The sequence below is a fragment of the Osmerus mordax genome, chromosome 17 (genome assembly GCF_038355195.1).
Source record: "Osmerus mordax isolate fOsmMor3 chromosome 17, fOsmMor3.pri, whole genome shotgun sequence".
Classification (NCBI taxonomy): Eukaryota; Metazoa; Chordata; class Actinopteri; order Osmeriformes; family Osmeridae; genus Osmerus; species Osmerus mordax.
This window is the reverse complement of record NC_090066.1, coordinates 877,518-899,457: the sequence shown is the minus strand read 5'-3', so window position 1 is coordinate 899,457 and position 21,940 is coordinate 877,518. Positions and strand designations below refer to the sequence as shown.

At 48.6% G+C, this 21,940-nt stretch overlaps 3 protein-coding genes across 4 annotated transcripts; 1 reads left to right on the top strand and 2 right to left on the bottom strand.

Annotated features, from left to right (window-relative positions):
• Positions 1-1,393: 1,393 nt before the first annotated feature.
• On the top strand, positions 1,394-11,101 carry si:dkey-159a18.1 (sortilin). The gene is made up of 21 exons (XM_067254279.1): positions 1,394-1,685; positions 1,914-1,976; positions 2,428-2,504; positions 3,170-3,272; positions 3,715-3,882; positions 4,027-4,100; positions 4,431-4,477; positions 4,813-4,949; positions 5,024-5,107; positions 5,574-5,634; positions 6,600-6,752; positions 6,952-7,049; positions 7,160-7,259; positions 7,592-7,763; positions 8,015-8,208; positions 8,476-8,668; positions 9,215-9,331; positions 9,415-9,526; positions 9,765-9,871; positions 10,018-10,135; positions 10,612-11,101. Exons 1-21 carry the CDS (start codon positions 1,446-1,448, stop codon positions 10,624-10,626), a joined length of 2,433 nt encoding a protein of 810 aa, XP_067110380.1. The 5' UTR covers positions 1,394-1,445; the 3' UTR covers positions 10,627-11,101.
• A 375-nt stretch (positions 11,102-11,476) lies between these two features.
• On the bottom strand, positions 11,477-14,311 carry slc35e3 (solute carrier family 35 member E3). Of its 2 annotated transcripts, none has more exons than XM_067254610.1 (6): positions 13,642-14,311; positions 13,269-13,379; positions 12,836-12,994; positions 12,604-12,686; positions 12,220-12,283; positions 11,477-12,116 (listed from the first exon to the last, which is right to left on the bottom strand). In XM_067254610.1, exons 1-6 carry the CDS (start codon positions 14,050-14,052, stop codon positions 11,994-11,996), a joined length of 951 nt encoding a protein of 316 aa, XP_067110711.1. In that variant the 5' UTR covers positions 14,053-14,311; the 3' UTR covers positions 11,477-11,993. The 2 variants fall into 2 exon arrangements, with proteins under 2 accessions (XP_067110711.1, XP_067110712.1); XM_067254611.1 differs by having other exon boundaries at positions 13,272-13,379; positions 13,642-14,276.
• A 202-nt stretch (positions 14,312-14,513) lies between these two features.
• nup107 (nucleoporin 107) lies at positions 14,514-20,854 on the bottom strand. Its single transcript, XM_067254237.1, has 25 exons — positions 20,847-20,854; positions 20,560-20,672; positions 20,336-20,465; positions 20,157-20,260; positions 19,854-19,969; positions 19,715-19,763; positions 19,546-19,617; positions 19,118-19,206; positions 18,767-18,842; positions 18,540-18,653; positions 18,331-18,421; positions 18,004-18,083; positions 17,847-17,906; positions 17,570-17,715; positions 17,421-17,469; positions 17,231-17,300; positions 16,990-17,105; positions 16,723-16,912; positions 16,525-16,637; positions 16,333-16,435; positions 15,907-16,067; positions 15,647-15,772; positions 15,125-15,238; positions 14,874-15,041; positions 14,514-14,768 (listed from the first exon to the last, which is right to left on the bottom strand). The coding sequence occupies exons 2-25, from the start codon at positions 20,566-20,568 to the stop codon at positions 14,661-14,663; spliced, it is 2,454 nt and encodes an 817-aa protein (XP_067110338.1). The 5' UTR covers positions 20,569-20,672; positions 20,847-20,854; the 3' UTR covers positions 14,514-14,660.
• Positions 20,855-21,940: the final 1,086 nt, after the last annotated feature.

Here is a 21,940-nt window from a genome sequence, read left to right as displayed (position 1 = left end):
TAACATGCATATTCATATTTACATGCATTTTTATATTAAATCATACACCTGAACAGTTTATACCATATTGAAGTAGGCTATACATAATTATGTGGGCAATGTAGAACAGCTGACAGATTGGAAATTCGTTTCGGTCATGATGAATAAAAAGGCAAAATGTAGCTAATTGAAAAATTAATAAGAATGTTAATAACCATTTACCAACAGTAGGCTTATATAAATATTTGGATATTTATTCATTTTTCATAGGCTACTTTTGGGTTGGGAATCGCTGCAGTAATAACCTACCACTGTGACTGATGGTGTTACTAAACATCAGAAGTTAATACCCTTTCCAATTGTTTCAATAAATGTATGAAACTTCTGTCCGATTGCAATTATTTCCTTGTGTATTGGTAGGCTACCAGGCCCACTCTATTCCTACCTAACTATGGGTTCAAGTGCATGTCTGAATTATATGTAGCCTATGAACGACGATGATCTACTACCAGTGACGAATTTAGACCATTTTTTAGCCCTAAATGTCATTTCAACCCCCCTAAAAATAATAATAATAAAATATTATTGTTTATTAACATTTGATGCTGGTAGTTCATGAATAAAGGGACATCCTTAGTTTTTTCATTCATTCATTATTTTGCATAATAATACATAAATGTATTAATTGTTATCCAGCGAAATTAGGGATTTATTTTAGCAAGGAGGTTTAGCACTTTTGCAAGGCACTGTATTCATGTCACATTCTCATTGGGGGCTGAGCACCCCTAAAGATCTGATCGTAGAATCGCCAGTCTCCTACACTGTCAAATGTTGTTGGTGCTAACTCCCGTAGGATTTACGTAAAATTGAAGCGTGTTAGTGGATAAACTAAACGTAGGCTATTACGACTAGAGTTAATGCAACTTCGCTTAACGTGCTATTCGCAAGAAAATAAGTAGGCTAATTTATAGGTCACAGCGACCTCATGAGTCGATATGGCCTTGTCCCTTTATCGTCGTGATAAATGATTAATCGGTTCATCTACTTCATCAGACCAAATGATGGCAGTCTACTAAAAGCTATGGTAACACTGGTGAATGAGCAGGTATGCTCATTCATACAGCTCAAACAAAAACATGCAATCGTTAAACACTACTTTTACAACAACTGATTTATCATTTTAACGAACCGGTTATCAGACGCAAGTGGATGGCTGACCATCTGATGATAACACTTAGATTATTTGAGCGTCACATGGGCATTGACAGTTGGATGAGCACATGTCAATTCCGGTATGTTAATGAACTGGTCAAACCGACATGCCGCCCCCTTGTCTATCAAGTGCGACACTTGTCACTTTGCGCGAGGAGCTAACGCTGTGTCCTCACTCATTCACTCTATCATCTTTGTCCGTTTTTCCTGGATTTGAGAGACCCCACCGTTTCATCTCACCTAGCATATCCAACATGACCGGGAGACTTTTGGTCCTTGTGGGGGCATCCGTCCTTTTCCTGGCAGTCGGGGGTCAGGGTACCGAACAACGGAACCGGAGAACGGTGACTTTCCATCGGGCTCAGCAAGATGTCAAGGCGCGCCAAGTCTACTCACGACCTAAAAGGGATACTTTTAAAAGTCCAACTTTTACATTTTGCAAACATCCTCTGACCCTCTCAGAGCATCAACTGTTGGATAAAACTACACATGAGGTGAGCTTTGTGTATTTGTTATTAGTTAAATAATATTTTGTGAGCAGTGTATGTAAGCTACAGCACCATCTTATCCAACCACAGCTAGTGCTATATACACACGTTATAACTTATAATTGTTCAACTTATGTTTTGAGACACTGAATTCAAAAGCACCTGTTTGCTTATGAAGGGCTCTCTCTCTCTCTCTCTCTCTCTCTCTCTCTCTCTCTCTCTCTCTCTCGCTAGACTCCGTTTCATGGGGATGATGGTTCTAGCTTTACACTCACATGGGTGGGTGATGGAACAGGAGTAAGTATGATTCACAGAATCCTCCTCCTCATCACGTGTGATCAAACTTTCTGCCTCTATTGTTTAGACACAATACCAAGATGCATCTGCCTTTTGTCAACCCGACATGACCTTCTTTCTGTCCCTGTCAAATACTTTAGTGCAGAATACCAAAAAAGGATCTTTCTGACTTCCTGCTTTTGTTTTTTTTCACAAGTCTTCACACTTCTCACTAGTCGGCTTTTCTGTTAACATGCCAAGCGCATTACTAAGAACACAAACTTACCTCTACTATCGATGACAACATTCTGCTTTAATACCTTTTCAACCTCCGTTCCAACTGCTTTCCCATTGGACTCACTCACTCTTGTCAGATTCCCTGTGATGTTTGAGACTGTGTGTCTGGACATTATTGCCTACGCATGGGTAATAATGGGGCTGAGATGAAGACCTCATCTGCTGTGTTTCCCAGGTGATCCTGGTGTTGTCCACTATAAGTTCTCCTTTAGACACCATCTATGAAGGAGGCTCCTCACGGCTCTACCGGAGGTGAGAGCCTGGCACTGCTGTGTATACTGACACTACCACTATGTAGACTGACATTACCACTATGTAGACTGACACTACCACTATGTAGACCCACATTACCACTATGTAGACTGACACTACCACTATGTAGACTGACATTACCACTATGTAGACCCACATTACCACTATGTAGACTGACACTACCACTATGTAGACTGACACTACCACTATGTAGACCCACATTACCACTATGTAGACCCACATTACCACTATGTAGACTGACACTACCACTATGTAGACTGACACTACCACTATGTAGACCCACATTACCACTATGTAGACCCACATTACCACTATGTAGACTGACACTACCACTATGTAGACTGACACTACCACTATGTAGACCCACATTACCACTATGTAGACCCACATTACCACTATGTAGACTGACACTACCACTATGTAGACCCACATTACCACTATGTAGACTGACACTACCACTATGTAGACCCACATTACCACTATGTAGACCCACATTACCACTATGTATACTGACACTACCACTATGTAGACCCACATTACCACTATGTAGACTGACATTACCACTATGTATACTGACACTACCACTATGTAGACCCACATTACCACTATGTAGACTGACACTGGAGTGTTGTCGGCCCCCTTAGTGCGGATTATGGCAAGACCTTCCATGACATCACTCATCTGATCAACAACACTTTCATCCGGACGGAGTTTGGCATCAGTGCGGGCCCTGGGAACTCTAAACAGGTGAGCTGTACTGCAGTCTGAATGCATCTCTGCTCACGTTGGCCTGTCTTGTGCTGGGTTTGGGGTTTGTGGTTGCAAGCTGAAGTGACTAACTGACACTTCAACAGACTTTGTCCTGACCAATGAACTTCAGCCATCACAGTTCTGTTTTTTACACATGCACACACACACAACTGTGGTCTACTCAGAAACACATAGAAAAGTGTGGGTTTAAGAGGATTCATCTAGAAACCAAAGCTTCACAGTCTTAACTTAGTGGTCATTTCTGTTTTCACATGAACTACCCAAAAAATAACAAGCGTGACACTTTAGTGGACCGACCGACAGAGCGAGCGAGCGATAGCGCTGCTGGTCGCAGCAGAAAAGGATGTTTTTTCCCCATGATTGATTTGTCATTTCAAACAGACACACTGAAGCTGTCAGCCCTGATGTTGATTGACAGGTGATTCTGACAGCAGACCGATCTGCGCTGGACAGTCCTGGAGGAATGATCTTCACCTCCACGGACGCTGGCCTGTCTTTCAAGGCTGTCCAGCTGCCTTTCCACCCCGACAAGCCGATCACCTTCCACTTCCAGAATCCAGAATACCTGGTGGCTATCAGCATTGATGTGAGGATAAGGCTTTTGTTTAGGCCTGTGACTTTGACTATTTCTTTCTCTCTCTCTCTCTCCCCATCACGCATACACAAACACGTTTATTGTGCTTCATCACAACCCTTAACCAGCTCCCTGTGCTGTGTCGGTCCCTTGCAGGGTGGCCTTTGGCTTTCTCAGCACTTTGGGGCAGCTTGGACTAAACTTCACGACGGAGTGCAGTCTTTGATGTGGTGAGACACCCACCCAACATTGCATCTTACGATAAACTGCCATTTTCAAGGTGTTCATTTTACACCACGAGTGTTTTTCTAGGTCCATCTCATGAGTAGTTAAAAGGATAAAACTGTTAAATGAACAATGAAGAATGACAGCAAAGTCTGACCTGTTTCTGTTGTAGGCGTGATTCTTATTATCAGGAATGAGTTAGCGTTACATTGACAACAGAAGACCGTTCTTCAACTTCCATTCTGAGTCAGCCAAATCTAAGGTGTCAACTGTAGGCTCAGTGTCTCCGTGGTTAATGAGGGGGTCTCTGTCTGTCTGTCTGTCTGTCCATGTAGGGGCGCAGGGACCACTCTGTTCTTCAGCTTCAGTCCCAAAGGAACAGGTAAAAAGAGCCTGACAACATCTCAAACCGATAACTTGAGTTGCTTAGCAAATACCAGAAGGGCATTCATGGAGCGGCACTAATCGCTAACGAACGTAACTAGCCTAGCTAGCTAACTGCACGTCGTACGGCGCTAGTTGAACTTTTATGTTGTTCAAGCGGCACATTGCATGAAAGGTTGGCTCGGCTGGGTTATCTATGTTAATGTGGTTAGTTGTATGTTTACAGATTGAGTCTTAAATGATTTTCTGCCTGCAACGTCATGTTGGTTTTAGATATAGTTAAATTGTACGGGAAGCTGTTAAGTGATCTAAAGCGCTGTGTTGTGTTGTCAGTGGAGGCGGATAGGAGAGGAGAGCTGTTCCTGATGAGGACAGAAGACATGGGGAAGACTTTCACAACCATCGCTCACAACATCTTCTCTTTCGGCTATGTAGGAGGGTTCCTCTTCACTTCCGTTATTGAGACACTGGTGAGAGACACACACACACACATCTTCAGTTTAAAGAAGTCACGCTTCAGTACTGTAACTCTCAACTTTTCCAGAACTCTCCCCGTGTCATCTATGTGTCGTCCGACCAGGGAGAGCGCTTCAGCCGAGCGCAGCTGCCCTCCGCTTCCACTGAGCAGGTGAGCACCGCCGCGCTGCCCATCTAATCTGCTCTTGAGCAGAAACACCATTCTTAGGGCCCTCCACCATGTCAGCAACATCTGTAATATCTCAGAGGGGCATTTTGTCCCTGGGTCAGTTAAACATGTTGACTAATAGCTGTAAGCTTGCATGCCTGTTTGAAGAGGAACAGGAAGTAGAGGTGAACCTCTGTGAAATAGAGGTTTTACACATTTCAAGAGAAGATCGTTGGGCCTAGCCAACACACACACTAACCTTCACTTGGTTATTTGTCACATCATCTCAGCACAGCCCATCACTATGCCGACAGAGCAGAAACACACTGACGATGAGTAGACAAACTGAAGCATGAAATGTAACACACACACACAGGCAGCGAGAGATCTGAAACTGGCAGACTCTTGATGTCTTAATGCTTCATTTTCTTACCTGTGTATTTGTCTGTGTTTGTGTGTGTGTTTGCAGTTCTACTCTGTACTGGATGGGGATGAGGACATGATATTTATGCATGTGGACAATCCTGGAGGTAAGGCATTAACCATCTCTCTGTCTCTCTCACACACATCCCAGCACTACTACAAAGCAAGTCTGTGATTATGAATGTCCAGAAGGTGGACCACTCCACCCCCCTGTCACAGCAGGGGTCAGCTGCAGTGGGACAGTCTGGGTGTGCCAACTGGTTTGGTTTATATCCAGGGTGCTGACATCATCAGCATCACCATAGTGTGTTTCAACTTGTGTTTGGACAAATATGTGTGTGCATATTATGTTTTAATGTAAGCATCTGTGTGCGTTTATTTCAGGGGCTTTTCATGTCTGGGCCAGTGCCTTAAGGATAGCGCTGTGCTATTGTGTTGTGGCATTAAGATGGATGGGGCAGATAAGGCTTTATCTAGAGGTGGAATAGGCGTTGTGGTTACACTAGAATAGCTGACAAAGACCGTGGGCATCAGGGCATAACACAGAAACACACACGTATGAGCGTTCGGAAAACGCAAGATGTTCTCTTTGAAACGCACACGCCCAACAGACGCCCTCATGCTTCTCCTGTTTCAAAGGAGGATGAAATGAGAGAGGACTGCAGGCGTGGGAGATGGGAGATAGCCAGGATGAGAACCTCATCAGGGGTGTCTAGGGGGCCTGGTCATTGTGTTTAGGAGTCAGAGTCTCACCTAGCTAGCATTGGGCGTCACCATGCCTTCCCATGTAGGTGTGTTTCAATCATGTGTTCTAGCTTCCACCCCAGTGACGTACCTGTGTGTGTGTGTGTCTTCCTGTGTGTGTGTGTGTGTGTCTGCCTGTGTGTGTGTGTGTGTCTGCCTGTGTGTGTCTGCCTGTGTGTGTGTCTGCCTGTGTGTGTGTGTGTGTCTGCCTGTGTGTGTCTTCCTGTGTGTGTGTCTGCCTGTGTGTGTCTGCCTGTGTGTGTGTGTGTGTGTGTGTGTGCGCTTGTGAGAGAAACCGTGTAATATTGTCCTTTCTCTGCTTTCACAGACACCTACTTTGGGACGATGTACACGTCAGATGACAGTGGAGTGCTCTACTCCAAGTCTCTGGAGCGCCACCTGTTTGGAGGGAACCGGAAGAGCGACTTCACCAACATCACCTCTCTAAGAGGAGCCTACCTCACTAACGTGCTGGAGGAAGGTAAGGATCACCCCTCCAGCCTTCTACCCCTCCAGCCTTCTACCCCTCCAGCCTTCTACCCCTCCAGCCCTCTACCCCTCCAGCCCTCTACCCCTCCAGCCTTCTACCCCTCCAGCCTTCTATCCCTCCACCTGCTGGAACCATCCTTCCGTTCACTCTTTAATGTGCTTGTCTTCTTTGCGTTCTCTTCTCCTGTCAGACAGACGCATCAGGTCGGTCGTCACCTTCGACAGAGGAGGGGAGTGGAGGCTCATCCACAAGCCCCAGAATGTGGACTGTGTGGAGAATACCAGAAATGTAAGAAAAATGATTAACAGTCAAGCAAGCACAAGCCATCTCCTTGGTGTTATGTGTGTGTCTCTGTGTGTGTTCGGGTGTGCATCCCTGTGTGTGTGTGTGTGTTTCAGTGTTATCTACACATCCATGGAGAGCACAGCCGTGTTAACGGGATCACTGCCATGTTGCCTCTCTCCGACCCCTTGGCTGTCGGCCTCATCATCGCCCACGGTAACCCAGCGTCACATGACCACGGTTCTCCCACACCAGGAAGTAGAGTCCAACACCATGTTCTTGTCCATTTCAGAAATATGCAGCTTTCCTTCCCTCACCCTAACTTTACGTTTACGTTTACGTTTAGTCATTTAGCAGTCGCTCTTATCCAGAGCGACTTACAGTAAGTACAGGGACATTCCCCCGAGGCAAGTAGGGTGAAGTGCCTTGCCCAAGGACACAACGTCATTGGCACGGACGGGAATCGAACTGGCAACCTTGAGATTACTAGCCCGGTTCCCTAACCGCTCAGCCATCTGACTCCCCACTTTACCCCCCCCCCCCTCCAGGAAGTGTGGGTGATTCTCTGTCGTCATCCCGGCCTGACGTGTTCATGTCCCAGGATGGGGGGTACACCTGGAGGGGGGTCCTCAGGGGCCCCCACCACTACAGCATCCTGGACTCTGGGGGGCTCGTGGTGGCTGTGGAGGCCCATAGCGGCGTCCAGGTCAACACTATCAAGTACTGAACACACATGCCTGAGCACACGGCCACACACACAAACACCATGATTACCTACATGGAGTTTGTAACTATATTTGCTGGAAATTATAGTGTATTTATTATTTTATTTAATCTAAAGTGACGTTTTTTTGGTTGTTAAACTCTCCCTCTCAGTCTCTCTCTCTCTTGCTGCCCCTCGTTCTGTCAGAATCTGTTAGTCGCAAGGGACAATTCTTGCAACATGTATTATATCGCAGTACATTTGTCAGGTTCTCCACGGACGAGGGACAGTGTTGGCGGGTGTATAACTTCACAGACCAGCCCATCTTTTTCTCCGGCTTGACATCCGAGCCGGGCTCTAAGACCATGAACATCAGCGTGTGGGGCTACCGTCCTGAAGAGGACGGGCAGCCCATGTGGGTGGCTGTGACCATCGACTTCCAGAGCCTCCTCAACAGGGAGTGTGAGTGAGGCGCTAATACGGCTTTCATATAAGCGGCGCTAATAGCTGTAGCTAGCTGCACATAGCCCCCAACCTCGCCAGAGTGTAAACATTAACGGACACTTAACGCTAGCGTTAGTTTTTATAAGCCACTCTTGAACTTTTAGGATTTTGTGAATTCAAAATAGCCTACTAGTAAATGTTTTTCCTAATAAGAAACCCGTTTCAGATGTTCACTGCGTTAGCGACAAGCTACATTTGACTCTCCAATGGTTGCTTGTTTCCTAGGTGAGGACCAGGACTACGAGGAGTGGTTGGCCCACTCGACGGAGGGTGGAGACCCGGCCACAGATGGTTGTGTCCTGGGCTATAAGGAGACATATAGGAGGCTGAAAAAGCTTTCAGTGTGCAGGAATGGTCGGGACTACAGGGTTAGCAGGCAACAGAACCCTTGTCCCTGTACCAGAGAGGATTACCTATGGTAAAAAGTCCTTCTTGACTGGCGCACAGAGATGTGAAATATTTTGTTACTGTACTTAAGTAGATTGTTCTGGTATCAGTACTTTAAGTCACTATTTATTTTTCAGACTTTACTTTCACACCTTATTTTCTTTTCAAAAGGTTGAAAAAATATTTATGGGAAAAAGTTGTGTTAGGTAGAAAAACTTTCCAATATTCTTTTCAACCTTTCAAAACTTTGACAACTTTTTTTAAATATTTTTTCACCATTTTCTTTCGAAAAGGTTTCCAAATCTTTTTTTCAATTGTTTTTTCTCCGATTGTTTTTCAAAAGGTTGAATAAAAAGTTTGTAAAGATAGAAAAAAAAATATGGAAAAAACTAGAACATAGCTAATGCTCCAATAGAAGTTCAGATTTGTGCAATGGAAAACCCAAAAAGTTGAGTCGAGCCGGTATTGTAAAAGCGCCCTAAGAAGGCCTACCTGCATGTTTAGGACTGGTGTTATCTATGATCTGAAATCTGTGAATCAGCAAAGTGGACTAATATTCCTCTGTTCACGTCAACAGCGACTACGGTTACTATCGCCATGCCAACAGTTCAGAGTGCGTGAGGCAGCCAGACACAGCAGACCACTTCCTGGAGGTGTGTCCGAATGGAAAAGAGGAGGAGCTTAAGACATCTGGGTGAGCACACAAACATATACAATACACAGACAGAATCACACACAGTCACACACGCGTGTTTGAGCTGTGCGTGCCGTGTGCAGGTACCGTAAGGTTCCAGGTGACAGGTGTGAGGGGGGCTTCAATCCCCAGCGGGGACACACAATCAGCAGGAACTGTGGGAAGACCAGCCCAGACCAGAACTTTGACACTCCTGTGAGTATGGTGGTCTTAACCACCCTTTTGGGGACATGAAAACGAGACCTTGAGGGGCCCCAGAGCCGATCATATAGGTACCGGTGCCATATCAGCACCAGGTTTCGGTACCCAACCATAGTGTTGAACAACCAAAAGTTGCCTCCAAACTCTTTATTTGAAGGATTCTGCTTTAAAATCCCAGAAAGACCTTTTGAGTGTCCAACAAGTTTCCAGCTGTGTCCCTGTGATCCCCCAGAGAGAGAAGATGGTGCTGATAGCGGTCTGTGTTGGAGCAGGAGTCATCGTTCTGGTAGCCGTGTCAATCGCTGTGTACTCTGTCAGGAGAATGAGCTATGGAAACAGGTGAGAAACACACACACTTTACTCACACACACACACACACACACACTCTCCAGAGTGTTGACGTGAGGGCCTGTTCTCTGCTGTCTCCTCACACACACACACACACCCTCCAGTGTTGACGTGAGGGCCTGTTCTCTCGTCTCCAGGATGCCTGTGTATCGCTTTTCTGCCCTCTTGCTTCAGGCTGACGACCGCTGCGTCGCCACAGACTCGGACAGCATCGCCAGCGGCAACGGAACAGGCATCAACACGGACTCAGACGATGTGAGGGTCGTCACGGCAACCCGTTTAGAACGCTCACTTCTTAACCCTTGTGTTATCTTCGGGTCATTCTGACCCATCAGTCATTGTGACCCACCGTCGTATTGCGACAACTTTACCTCATACAAAAACAAAGTGAAGCATTTTCTTTTAACCGTTGGGCTGTCTCAGACCCCCCACATTGCAAAGGTTAAAAGAAAATTATTTTTATTTGTTTTTGTATTGGGTAAAATTGGGTAAACACAATGATGGTTCATTATGAACCTTTGGGTCATGTGACCCGAAGGCAGCACAAGGGTTAAAAACCTTCTGAGAAGATTCACTCAAGTCACGGTTGTAGCTAGGAGTCTTGGTGCTTCGCTGAGACCATTCAGATTCGCACCGAACGCCTCAAATTCTTGCTTCGGCTGATTCTTGTTTTGAGGGCAGAATTCTGTTGCTTACTGTCGTACTCTAATTTTATGTGTTTTGTTTTGTAGGATCTTATTGAGTGAGCCATGTGCAGACATGGGATACATGAACATATAACCTGGATCTGTCAGAGGCCATACGCCTGCTGGGTACAGCACCTTCCACACAGGCAGGCTGAAGCCTTACCACTGCAGCACGGGTTCGATTCCACCCTGGACAAATAAAGCAGAGAAGGACTATATATATTTATGTATAAAGAAAAGCAATGATACATCTTTTATATGCAATCAAGATTCCATCACTTTACAAGGCGTTGATATATCAAAAGATGTGTGGATTTGAACAATTTTGTATAAATAATTTAAAGTCCTGAGATATCAGAGTTACAGAACTATTTATTGAGCCAAGAATACTTGTGGAGATACTGATGCTAAGAGTCATCGTTCACATACCGTGTTCACTTTGCAATCTTCAGCTTGCTCCCTTGTTGATTGTTTATTTATCGTTCCTAAAAATAAAGCCAAAATAATTCACACTTGTCCCTTGAATTAGAATAAAAACACGGTTAATACAACAAGCCATTAACTACCCTCTTTTTCCTATCAACACAACACTGTCCATCTGCACACAGGTCACAGCAGGACCTGGTCTCACCAGCAGAGGGAGCCACCGTCTGTCTCCTCCAGCTCCAGGCCCCCCCCCCCCCCCCCCCCCACACACACACACACAGGCAGACACACACACACCCCTTGTCTGTCAAAGGCTCTGAGTTCGAATGAATGAATATCTCTGTTAACTATAAACGCCCCAGGAGAGCAGCCAACCAAGCAGACTGATCCTGAATAACATCTGGTCACATAGAGGCTGGTTAGACTGGTGGAAACACACACCCCTTCTACTTTCTGAAAGACACCCTCAAAACAAACCTTCAATAAAATACAATTTATTAAGCGGTACAGATTATGTAAAAACAATTTAATAATGCAAAAAAAAGGAATAATAATTAAAAAGACTATTTTCAGCATTTGGACATTGTTGAGAGTTGGTCCTCTCGTTCATCGTACCTGCGAAAAAAATATTTTCTGGCAATTATTTTTTAAATGTTGGTACCGTCATATTATAAAACTAGGCATGTGGAGCAGCAAGGCTTTCTCTCCTGTATAAAATCACTCATCCATCCTATAACAACATTCTGCAGCATCACCCAGAGAGATTAATTCACCCAGAATTCCTGTCTACAGTAACACAAGAGGCTTGGGTCTTTCGCATTCCATCCCATAATATTTCAATTTGTCCCTCTATTTCCCCCCCCTCCTCCCTTCCCTCAGTCAACACCAACATTCCATCCTGCCACCCCCCTCCCTCCAATCAGGAGAGGCATAGGACAACACAGGCCACGTCAAGCCACCATTGAGAGGGCCCGTCCTGGATGATTGGCAGTCCGGCCAGCCTATGGCCGCTGTGCCAGCCGGCTCTTGCCCTCCTCCTGCTCGGCCAGTTTGAAGTGTGTGTATGCCAGGATGCCTGTCAGGGTGCAGCCAATGCCCAGACCCTGGTGCAGGGACAGGGGGTCCTGGAACAACAGCAGCAATACAATTATTACGCTTGAACGGCTAAAGCATTTGACTGCAAATCAAATCCCACCCCTCTGTACGTTGCCATGGAGATAACCCTACCTGGAACAACACGTACCCCCCCAGTAGCGTGATGCAGAACTTGAAATGGCCAAACATGTTGTATCTAGGCAGACCAGAGTTAAAGGAACCAATCACTGAAAACAAGGAGGTCCTGCAGCCAATGGAATCATGAATATACTTTTTCCACACACTGGACGTACTTGAGGTGCGTTTGATTTATCTGTCTGAGGATGGAGCTAAACATTCTTCCATGAGCTTCACTGGACATTGTGAGCCTAATCAAGCACACCTCAAGTCTGTCACCGCCTTTACCAGTTCAACTGAGGGAAAGTAACAACCCAGAGGTCATAAATGGTTGACCTAGGACCCCAGAGGTCCCCATAGGTCAGAGGTCAGGGGTCAGAGGTCAGGGGTTAAGGATACGTGACTGCAGATGTGTTACCGATGATCCAGTAGATGGACAGGTTCACCAGGAAGGCCACGGAACCAGACAGAAGCACCATGAACTGCAAACACACACACACACAGAGAACAAGAAGTGTGGGTAAACTTGGGAACTGGGAGAGGTAAAAGCAGCAAGAGGAAGGCAATTCTTCTTTGTCCTTCCCCCTAGCGTGCCTGTGTGTGTGTGCGTGTGTGTGTGCGTGTGTCTCACCAGGGCCGGGAGGGACCAGGGGCCGAAGATGCCGTGCTCCCCAGAGAGGGGCTCCAAGCAGGGCACAAGCAGCAGCAGGAAGCCTGACGACATGGGGGCCTGGTAGTACAACAGCTGCATGGAATTCACCTGAAGCTCCTGCTGCTTAGACCCCACCCACTAGAGAGGGGGAGGAGGGAGGGAAGAGGGGAAGGGTGGTGAAAGAGTTGGAAAGGAGGGGAAAGGGAAAAGGGAAAAAGATAAATAGAAGGTGAGAGGGAGAGAGAGAGAGAGAGAGAGAGAGAGAGAGAGAGAGAGAGAGAGAGAGAGAGAGAGAGAGAGAGAGAGAGAGAGAGAAGTGCATTAGGTTTACAAGAGTTCAATCCTAGTTTTTTTTTCCCTCAGGTAATGATAAGACACGTTAGCTGATTAACGGTCCGCGAGGAACACTCACCACCTGGTAGAGAGACGTTACAAACACGCCCAGCGTGGCGAACACCATGCCGAGGAGGTTGAACCGGACATCGTAGTACGAGTTGAGAATCACGCCTAACGTGATTGGAACCTGAGCAGCGAACGGACAATAACCGTTAACAGACATGAGAGAGAATACAGGAAGGATTATGTACAACGTAAACTGATTACAATCCTGCCTCTGTTGCTGAGCACTTGTATATCAACGATTTGTGTCAGCTGTCAATCACGTGTCACTTTTGTTGTCATATTCTGTAGCGTGTGAGAGAAAGAGAATGTTCTTATTGTAGTGCAAGCGCCTACATTGTTTAACGGGAATAACACACCTGACAAAAGAAATAATTCATACTTACCACCGTTAACTTGATCTTGGTGGAGAAGGTTTTCCTGTAGTACAGTGTCTGTATGACAATAATGACCGGCGTTGTCATGGCTTTAGCCAACTGGTATGTCCCTATGGTATTGTTCTGGAGTGACAGGTTAGTGAAGGCGACGAAACCGCAGAAACTTAGAGCCAACCAGATGATCTTGGTGGGTTGAAGACTCTTTGGGGAGAAAATGTCCATTTTCTGACACACATATAAGCCGAGCCATGTCATTAAGAAGTGTATCAGCGTCAGAGTGATGTTGGGGAAGCCGTAGTGAACATAGATCCATTTGTTGATAAAGACGATGCATATAGATGACAGCAAGTTAGCCAGCAGCCCTGTCACGATGCGGCTGTTGCCAAAAAGGTCTGAAAGCCGGGTGGCCATGGTGCTCATCTACGAGCCTTACAAATCAAACGTCTTCTCAAGTGGCTAACGTTAGCAGGCTAGCTAGCGCTACTGTCAATTGAAGTTTAAAAAAAAATGTCTACCCTTTGCCACGCAACAGGAAAAGTTCCGGTGGTCTCTGGCCACAGACGCAGCGTGACTTTGCTTGCATCCCTTTAGGACGAACCTTTATCGCGCCGGTACAAGGTCTCTTTCTATAGCGGCTCCGGTGTCAGTGTACGGTGGTGCGTTCATACTTTGAGGCGCGTGTTAAACGGATGTATACTGGAGTGACGTCACGATGCGCCTTACTCTGCGTTTGAAACATCATATCAGTCAGCCGCATCTCTGTCCGACAGCGCCACCGCGTGGACAGATAAGGTAGAATCACGGAATCAAAACATTTGTTTCCCCTCTAGCAGCTCTGAGAGCAACGTTGGAAATGTTTTTTTCACACAAACACATTTTGAAAACCTATTTTATTTCATACAAAAGGACATTTTTTTTATTCACCTGATTGTTTTTGGGTTGGGGATACAAAAACATGTCAACAAAAGAAAGGAACCACAGAACCCCCCAGTGTGTGTGTGTGTGTGTGTGTGTGTGTGTGTGAGTCTTCAAGCCTGGACCTCGTATCCCAGGGGGTCCAAGCCCTTATCCAATAGGAGCAGAGACGACTCACGCATCTTCTGTAAGAACTTCCTCAACTCCTCCTTAGAGAACACCTGAAGGGGGGGGAGAGGCACAGGATTAGGGACACAGAGACCGAGAGAAAGAGAGAGCGAGAGAGACAGAGAAGAAAGAAGGAGGAGAGAGGAAGTGAGTCAGACCTGGTAGAGGCGGTGCTGGTCGGAGGCGATGATGTCGGCGAGGCGGAGGTTCTCCTGCAGGCGCTGGGTCTTTTGCAGCACGCTGAGCAGCAGGAAAGTCACGAGAGGCAGACACAGACGACGCAGCAGCGCCATCTGGTGGACACGCTCCGGGTCCTCCTCACAGTCCTGCACACACACATCAGGTTAGACAAGATGTACAGCTGTACAGCTGATGTTGTACAATAGTTTTGACTGTCTAACACACACACCTCTCTCACATCGACCATCCAGCCTCCGTCTACAAACAGCAGCACGTTGTAGATCCTCTCCTTCACATCCTCCGTCAGAGAGTCCAGACGACCATTCCAGGTGTCATACTCCATCTGCACACACACACACACACACACACACACACACACACACACACACACACACACACACACACACACACACACACACACACACACACACACACACACACACACACACACACACACACACACACACACACACACACACACACACACACACACACACACACACACACACACACACACACACACACACACACACACACACACACACACACACACACACACACACACACACACACACACACACACACACACACACACACACACACACACACACACACACACACACACACACACACACACACACACACACACACACACACACACACACACACGTTAGAGAAGGAGCCAAAGACAGGAATAGAGAGCAGACTTGTGTGTGTGTATGTGTGAGAGTGTGTGTGTGTGTGAGGAGACCTGGTAGTCCTTCTCCCTCATCTCGTGAGCCACCTTCTGGGTAAACGTGGCCTGGGGCGGCAGAGAGGGCATCTGGGGGGGGCAGCTCACCTGCCGGAACCACTCGTTAAACGCCTCGTGGGCCTCCTGTAACACACACACACACACACACACAAGTTAACATTACACTGTGCCAACCCTGACCACATCTCTCCTTCACACCTGTCAGCAGTCAGGCTGACTAGCCAATAGGAGAAGTGTGTGGGGGCGTGGCCTCTCACCAGGTAGGCCCGGATGCACAGGTGCTCACGAATAGCATTCTCATCCTCGGCAGGAAGGGGCGTGGCCGAGACTTGCTCCTCCCACTGCCGGTAGATCTCCCTCATGGAGTCTTCTGGAACCTTGGAGAACACCTGCTTGGCTGCTTCGTGCTTCTTAGAGGCTGAGAGAGGGAGGGAGGGAGACACAGAAGATGAATACAGGAGGGAGGGAGAGAGGGAGGGGAGAGAAGGAGAGAGAGAGGGAGGGAGGGGGAGGGAGGGAGAGAGGTGGGAAGGGAGGGATGGATAAGTGAATGGACATTACACAAACTCTATTTGAGTGTATGTAACATGTATTACACAAATTGTCCCTTATACAACAACTAAATACATAATTTTTATTATGATAGAATTCCAGGGACTGTCCCTTTAAGAAGCCACGCCCACCCAGGAACTTCCTCATGATGGCGTTGCTCTGCTTCAATGCCTCCGCCCTCTGGGCGGGGTCAAACACCAGCCAATCAATCACATCGATCTTCCTCTGGTCCTCCTAAGAGAGGGGAGGGGGGTTAGACAGGAGGGAGGGTGTGTGTGTGTGTGTGTTTGAGGGTGTGTGTGTGTGTGTGAGGGTGTGTGTACCGGGGAGGTGCCTGTATCCAGGGCGGGGCTGAGGTCGTGATGAACAAACTCCTGATCATCTCTCTCTCTGACATTCTCCACCACCAGCTTCGTCACCGCCGCAACCTCCAGACCTGACAACGACAACAATGTCCCTCAGAAAGGTGAGAGTCCAAACATACATATTTACACTCAGAGGTGTGTGTGTGTGTGTCGTACCAGCCTGGCGAGCCAGCTCCAGGCAGCGTCGCCTCTGTGAGGTGTCGGCCACGCCCTCCAGGTGCAGGGCGTAGGAGGCGGTGGCCTGGGGGGCGGGCAGGTGGCTGCAGTAGAACGGCAGCAGCTCCCCCTGCTTGTCCCGGCCCAGCAGGCTGACGAACGCCTTCAGCACATCCACACACACCTCCTCCTGGGGGGCACAGGTGTGTGTGTGAGAGAGTGTGAGAGAGTGTGTGTGTGTGTGTGTATGTATGTGTATGTGTGTACCTTCAGGTGGGTCCCCATGCTACGGTAGAACAGCACCAGGTGTGTCATGAAGCGCAGCAGGTGAGAGGGGAGGGGCATGGGCCCACTCAGCCAATCACTGAACTCCTCCAGAAGGCCTAAAACACACGCACACACACACACACACACACACACTCAACTGTCAGTGAGGATGACGCAGGGTTGCAGACTCAGGGGTGACCAGAGGTGAAAGGTCAAACTAGGGGTCAGAGGTCAGGCTCACCGTCCAAGTCTCCCAGGATGATGAACTTCTGGATGACGTGGTAGTGCTCTCTGGTCTCCTGCTTCACCCTCTGGAAGCACAGCAGAGCCTTTCTCACTGTGTGTGTTACTGTGTGTGTGTGTGTTACTGTGTGTGTGTGTGTGTTACTGTGTGCGTGCCCCATGGTTGACAGGTAAATGCCGACACACACCTTGGATTCGGTGGCCTTCAGTTCCTCAAACACCTTCTCTAGAGTCCAGCTGAGGGAGAGAGAGAGGGGGGTAGGGAGTCAAACAGCTGTAGGCCAGGCCAGGGGCAGTGTTCCTGGGCAGGGTGTCTACTCTAGGCTGGGGATCATACTTGGCCTCCAGGTAGTCTCTGGGGAGTGTGTCCAGCTCGTCGTGAGCCATGCCTGAGGACCGCACCTCCTGCTCCACCAGGGTGTCCACCAGCACACGCAGGTGTGCCCACACACAGTCCTCCCACGACTCACACACCGGGAGCAGCTGGGGGGGAGGGAGGTTAGAGGACACACACTGACCACCTACACACACACACTGACCACCTACACACACACACTGACCACCTACACACACTGACCACCTACACACACACACACACACACAGATGGTCATACCCGTTTGAGGTTGCCACTCAGGACAGCGTAGATGGCTCTCTCGTATCTGTTAAAATGTTCCTGAAAGGGGAGGAGAGAGAAGAGAGATCACTGTTCACTGTCAGAATGGTACTTCAGTGTGTGTGTGTGTGTGCGCGTGTGTGCGTGAGTGCGTTACCTCCTCTGCCATCCTCCAGCAGCAGACCTTCCACACACACCTCTGAGGATTCCCCTCTACTGGCTGCAGCTCTGTACCGCCTGGAGACACACACACAAACACAGTGAGGGAGAGACAGGCAGGGAGACAGACAGGTATGGAGACAAACAGGCAGAGACAGCCAGGCAGAGAGACAGACAGGCAGAGAGACAGACAGGCAGATACACAGACAAGCAGAGACACAGCCAGGCAGAGAGACAGACAGGCAGAGAGACAGACAGGCAGAGAGACAGACAGGCAGAGAGACAGACAGGCAGAGAGACAGACAGGCAGAGAGGGCTGACTGACCGGAGGTGATGTTGGGGTCGTGGTACAGCTTCCAGCCCTCCAGAGTAGCCGCTCTCCACGCCTGACCGCAACGCTTACACAGCCTCTGGGCCTGCGCACACACACACACACACACACACGTGAGTTAAGGGATGGTGAGGTGGATCTAGTGTTGTGTATGGTTGTAGCGGTGGTAGTTCCTCCAGGCCCGCGGGGGCAGCAGAGCGCACCTCGTCCGTCATGCCTGCTCTGATGAGGGTGAACAGGTACTTGAGCAGCCTGGCGTCGTCCTCCCTGTCCAGGTCTGCCAGCGGGCGCTTCTGCCTGATGGGGGCGTCTGGGTCCTACACACACACACACATGTATGAGAGAGAGTGTGTGTGTGTGGGTGTGTGTGTGAGAGAGACAGAGTTAGTGTGTGTGTGTGAGACAGTTAGTGTGTGTGTGTGTGTGTCACCAGCTCGGTGACCAGGGGGATGTTGAAGCCGGCGCTGGAGGTTCTCCTCTGCTTCAGAGCATGCAGGGTGTTCTCCCTGTCACGTCACCAAGGAGACAGAACAGACCATCATATCACCACCCTCCGTCCCATATCACCTCAATACATCCCATAATGACCACCACCCATCCCCATTTGCTGAGTAGTCATGGAAACCTGGGGTCCTGTTTGAATGCCACTCATTTTCCAAATTCAAAACTTAGTTACATTTGCTAAATGTACAAAAGGTTTTGAAGGTAAGGGCTAACATGACCTGTTTCCATGTTTACTCTGTGTTTCTGTGTGAGTGTGTTTCTGTGTGAGTGAGCTCACCAGTAGACAGACTTGGCGTAGTACTCAATGTTGTCAGAGAAGTCTCCTATGTCATCCTTGGCAATGCTCTCTAGCCAATCAACAACCAGCTAGACAAGGACAGTAACATCATCATGAGTTGTGATTGGTTCACCCACCTAAACCTGAAATGATGTTAGTTCTGCATGTGCTGTACTGGGCTAGAACGGACTGAACCATGTGGATGGGTGAGGGGGGGTGGTTATCTGGACTGAACCATGTGGGTAGGTGAGGGGGGGGGGGGGGTTTCTGGACTGAACCATGTGGCTGGGTGAGGTGAGGGGGAGGGTTATCTGGACTGAACCATGTGGGTAGGTGAGGGGGGGGGGGGGGGGTTCTGGACTGAACCATGTGGCTGGGTGAGGGGGAGGGTTATCTGGACTGAACCATGTGGGTGAGGGGTGTCTGACCTGGCTCTGGCGGACCACAGAGTCTCTCTGGAAGAGCTGCTCCATCACTGCCTTCTCACTCTCACTGGGGGTCTGAGGGAGGGAGGGATTAGTGTCCGTCACACACACACACGCACACACGCACACACACACACGCACACACACACTCCCCAGAGCAGTATCTACTCACAGCCACATCCATCATGATGTCATCTTCCAGCGCCGACTGGACGCGGTCCCTGTAGACAAACAAGGCTGAGTCAGCCCAGGGTCCTGTACATCCCCCTCCCCCCACCCTCCTGCAGCCCAGAGCAGTGAGTCCTCCTGACCTGTAGAGGGAGGTGAGGAGTCTCCAGGTCACCATCTCCTGCTGCAGGAGCCACTTCAGACCAGCCGCCTTAGAGGAGCTCCTTTGGCCCATCACCAGCCTCTCCAACACGCCCACCTGACACACACACACACAGCATCAGGACCAAACAACACAGCAGGTAATACCAACACTCCCCCATCCTCCCTCCCCCCCCCCCTCTCCCTCCCCCTCTCTCCCTCCCCTCCTCACTCACTCACTCCCTCCCCTCCTCCCCCCTTCCTCCCTCTCTCCCCCCTCTCCCTCCCCTTCTCCCCTCCCTCACCTTGTCCTGGCAGAGCGCTTCGTACTCCTCCAGCAGGTCGAACACGGCGCTGGACGAGTGTTTGAGGTACGCCGCCAGGAACTCTGGGAACAGGCTCAGGGAGGCTGTGAGAGAACAGTTGTTAGACTGCCGAGTGGTAGAGTGTGTGTGTGTGTGTGTACGTGTGTGTGTGTTCCTACCAGCCTCTCCTGGGTCCTCCTCCTTCATCATGACTGAGCTGCTGTTCAGGTCCTCGGTGAAGCTGGAGTCTCCCAGACCAGACCGAGGCGATGGATACAGACTGGCGCTCCACTCACTGTCATCCAGGTTCTATAGGGAGCACACATTTTCAGTCTCTATGTTATACATTATACTCTCTCACACACACACAGACACACAGACACACACACACACACACGCTCACCATGCTCATGCTGCCCAGGGTGGGTCTGGGGGTGTGTATGAAGCGAGGGGTCCTCCCTCCGGTCCTCAAGATGGCCGACACATCAGGGTTCCTCACAGAACTCCTGGGAGTGACTGGAAGAGACGCCTCACATTAGGTCTGCCTCAGCCCTGCCTCAGCCCTGCCTCAGAGAGACAGGATGGAGACAGGGAAAAAAGGTGAGGAAGACAGAGAGAGGCAGACGGATAGAGCTGGAGGAACAGAGACATAGAGTGAAACAGATCAACAGAGAGAAAGACAAGTCTTACGTGTGTGTTTAAGGGAGCGAGCCCGGTGTGTGTCTCAGCAGAGCGCGTGCAGGTGTAGCGGTGGCGACGGGGCTTCCATCGCGCGGGGAGGGAACTGCGGTAGCGTCGGTTAAGGAGGGTAATCTGACTGTACACTGAGCTACACCCCATCTCACATACTTACACACCGTAAGAACACAAATCAAGGATACAGAAAACCTTCTTGGAACTTCTCCGCCGGGCTGCGCGGGTTACCTCGGTCTCATGGACCACGGGGGACATCAGCTCATCCTGGCCCCTATAAGGAATTACATTACCGAGTTAGCTAGCTAATCAGTTAACATTAGCTCGCGATACAAGTGGCTGGATTCCTCTACCTAGGTGATGGTATGGGACCGTAGTGATCATACTACCAGCTTGTTGCAACGTTTAATACGCCATATCCAACAGTGCACACTGTGTTAGTTAGTTAGTAAGCACTAGCTGACTACTTAGATGCTCAAAGAATTTGAGCTAGCGGAGGCGTAGTGTCTGAAGTCTGTCCGAATTGAGCTACTAGTCTAGCTAGCTACTGTAGTGTAGCTAGTTCATCACACATGCCAAACCACCTGACAACAAGTTAAGCAGTCTTAATTGACGTAGATAGCATGTTATTACAGTATACCTGATCATTATTATGGTTTAATTTGAACAGGTTAAAAACTATTTACCAATCCATTGCCAAGTTCGAGATATAAAAGCCAGTGCTTAGAAGCTGGAACGCTAGCTAGCGGTGCTAGTTTTCTGTCTCGCGGTTTACAGGCTCCGTTTTGGTTCCCGCTACAGAAGGAAAAGCAATCGATCTCAGAAGCTTTCATAAAAAGGTACCTAAACCTTCAAACGCGCAACATTACTTCAAACCAATCAGGACAGTACAGTTAATCAGTTAAAGTCAAATAAATTAATAAACAACATTCGCAATGCTGACTGTTTTCAAACTGTAAAGATAATGATCTTGATTAGTGTGGGCTGCTGTATCTCGTGCAACACAAAATTGGCTCGTCCGGAAACATGACCTAGACACTAGGTTTTGCCAACGCTAGATAGACGTCAACAGTGTTAGATCAGTGCAATTT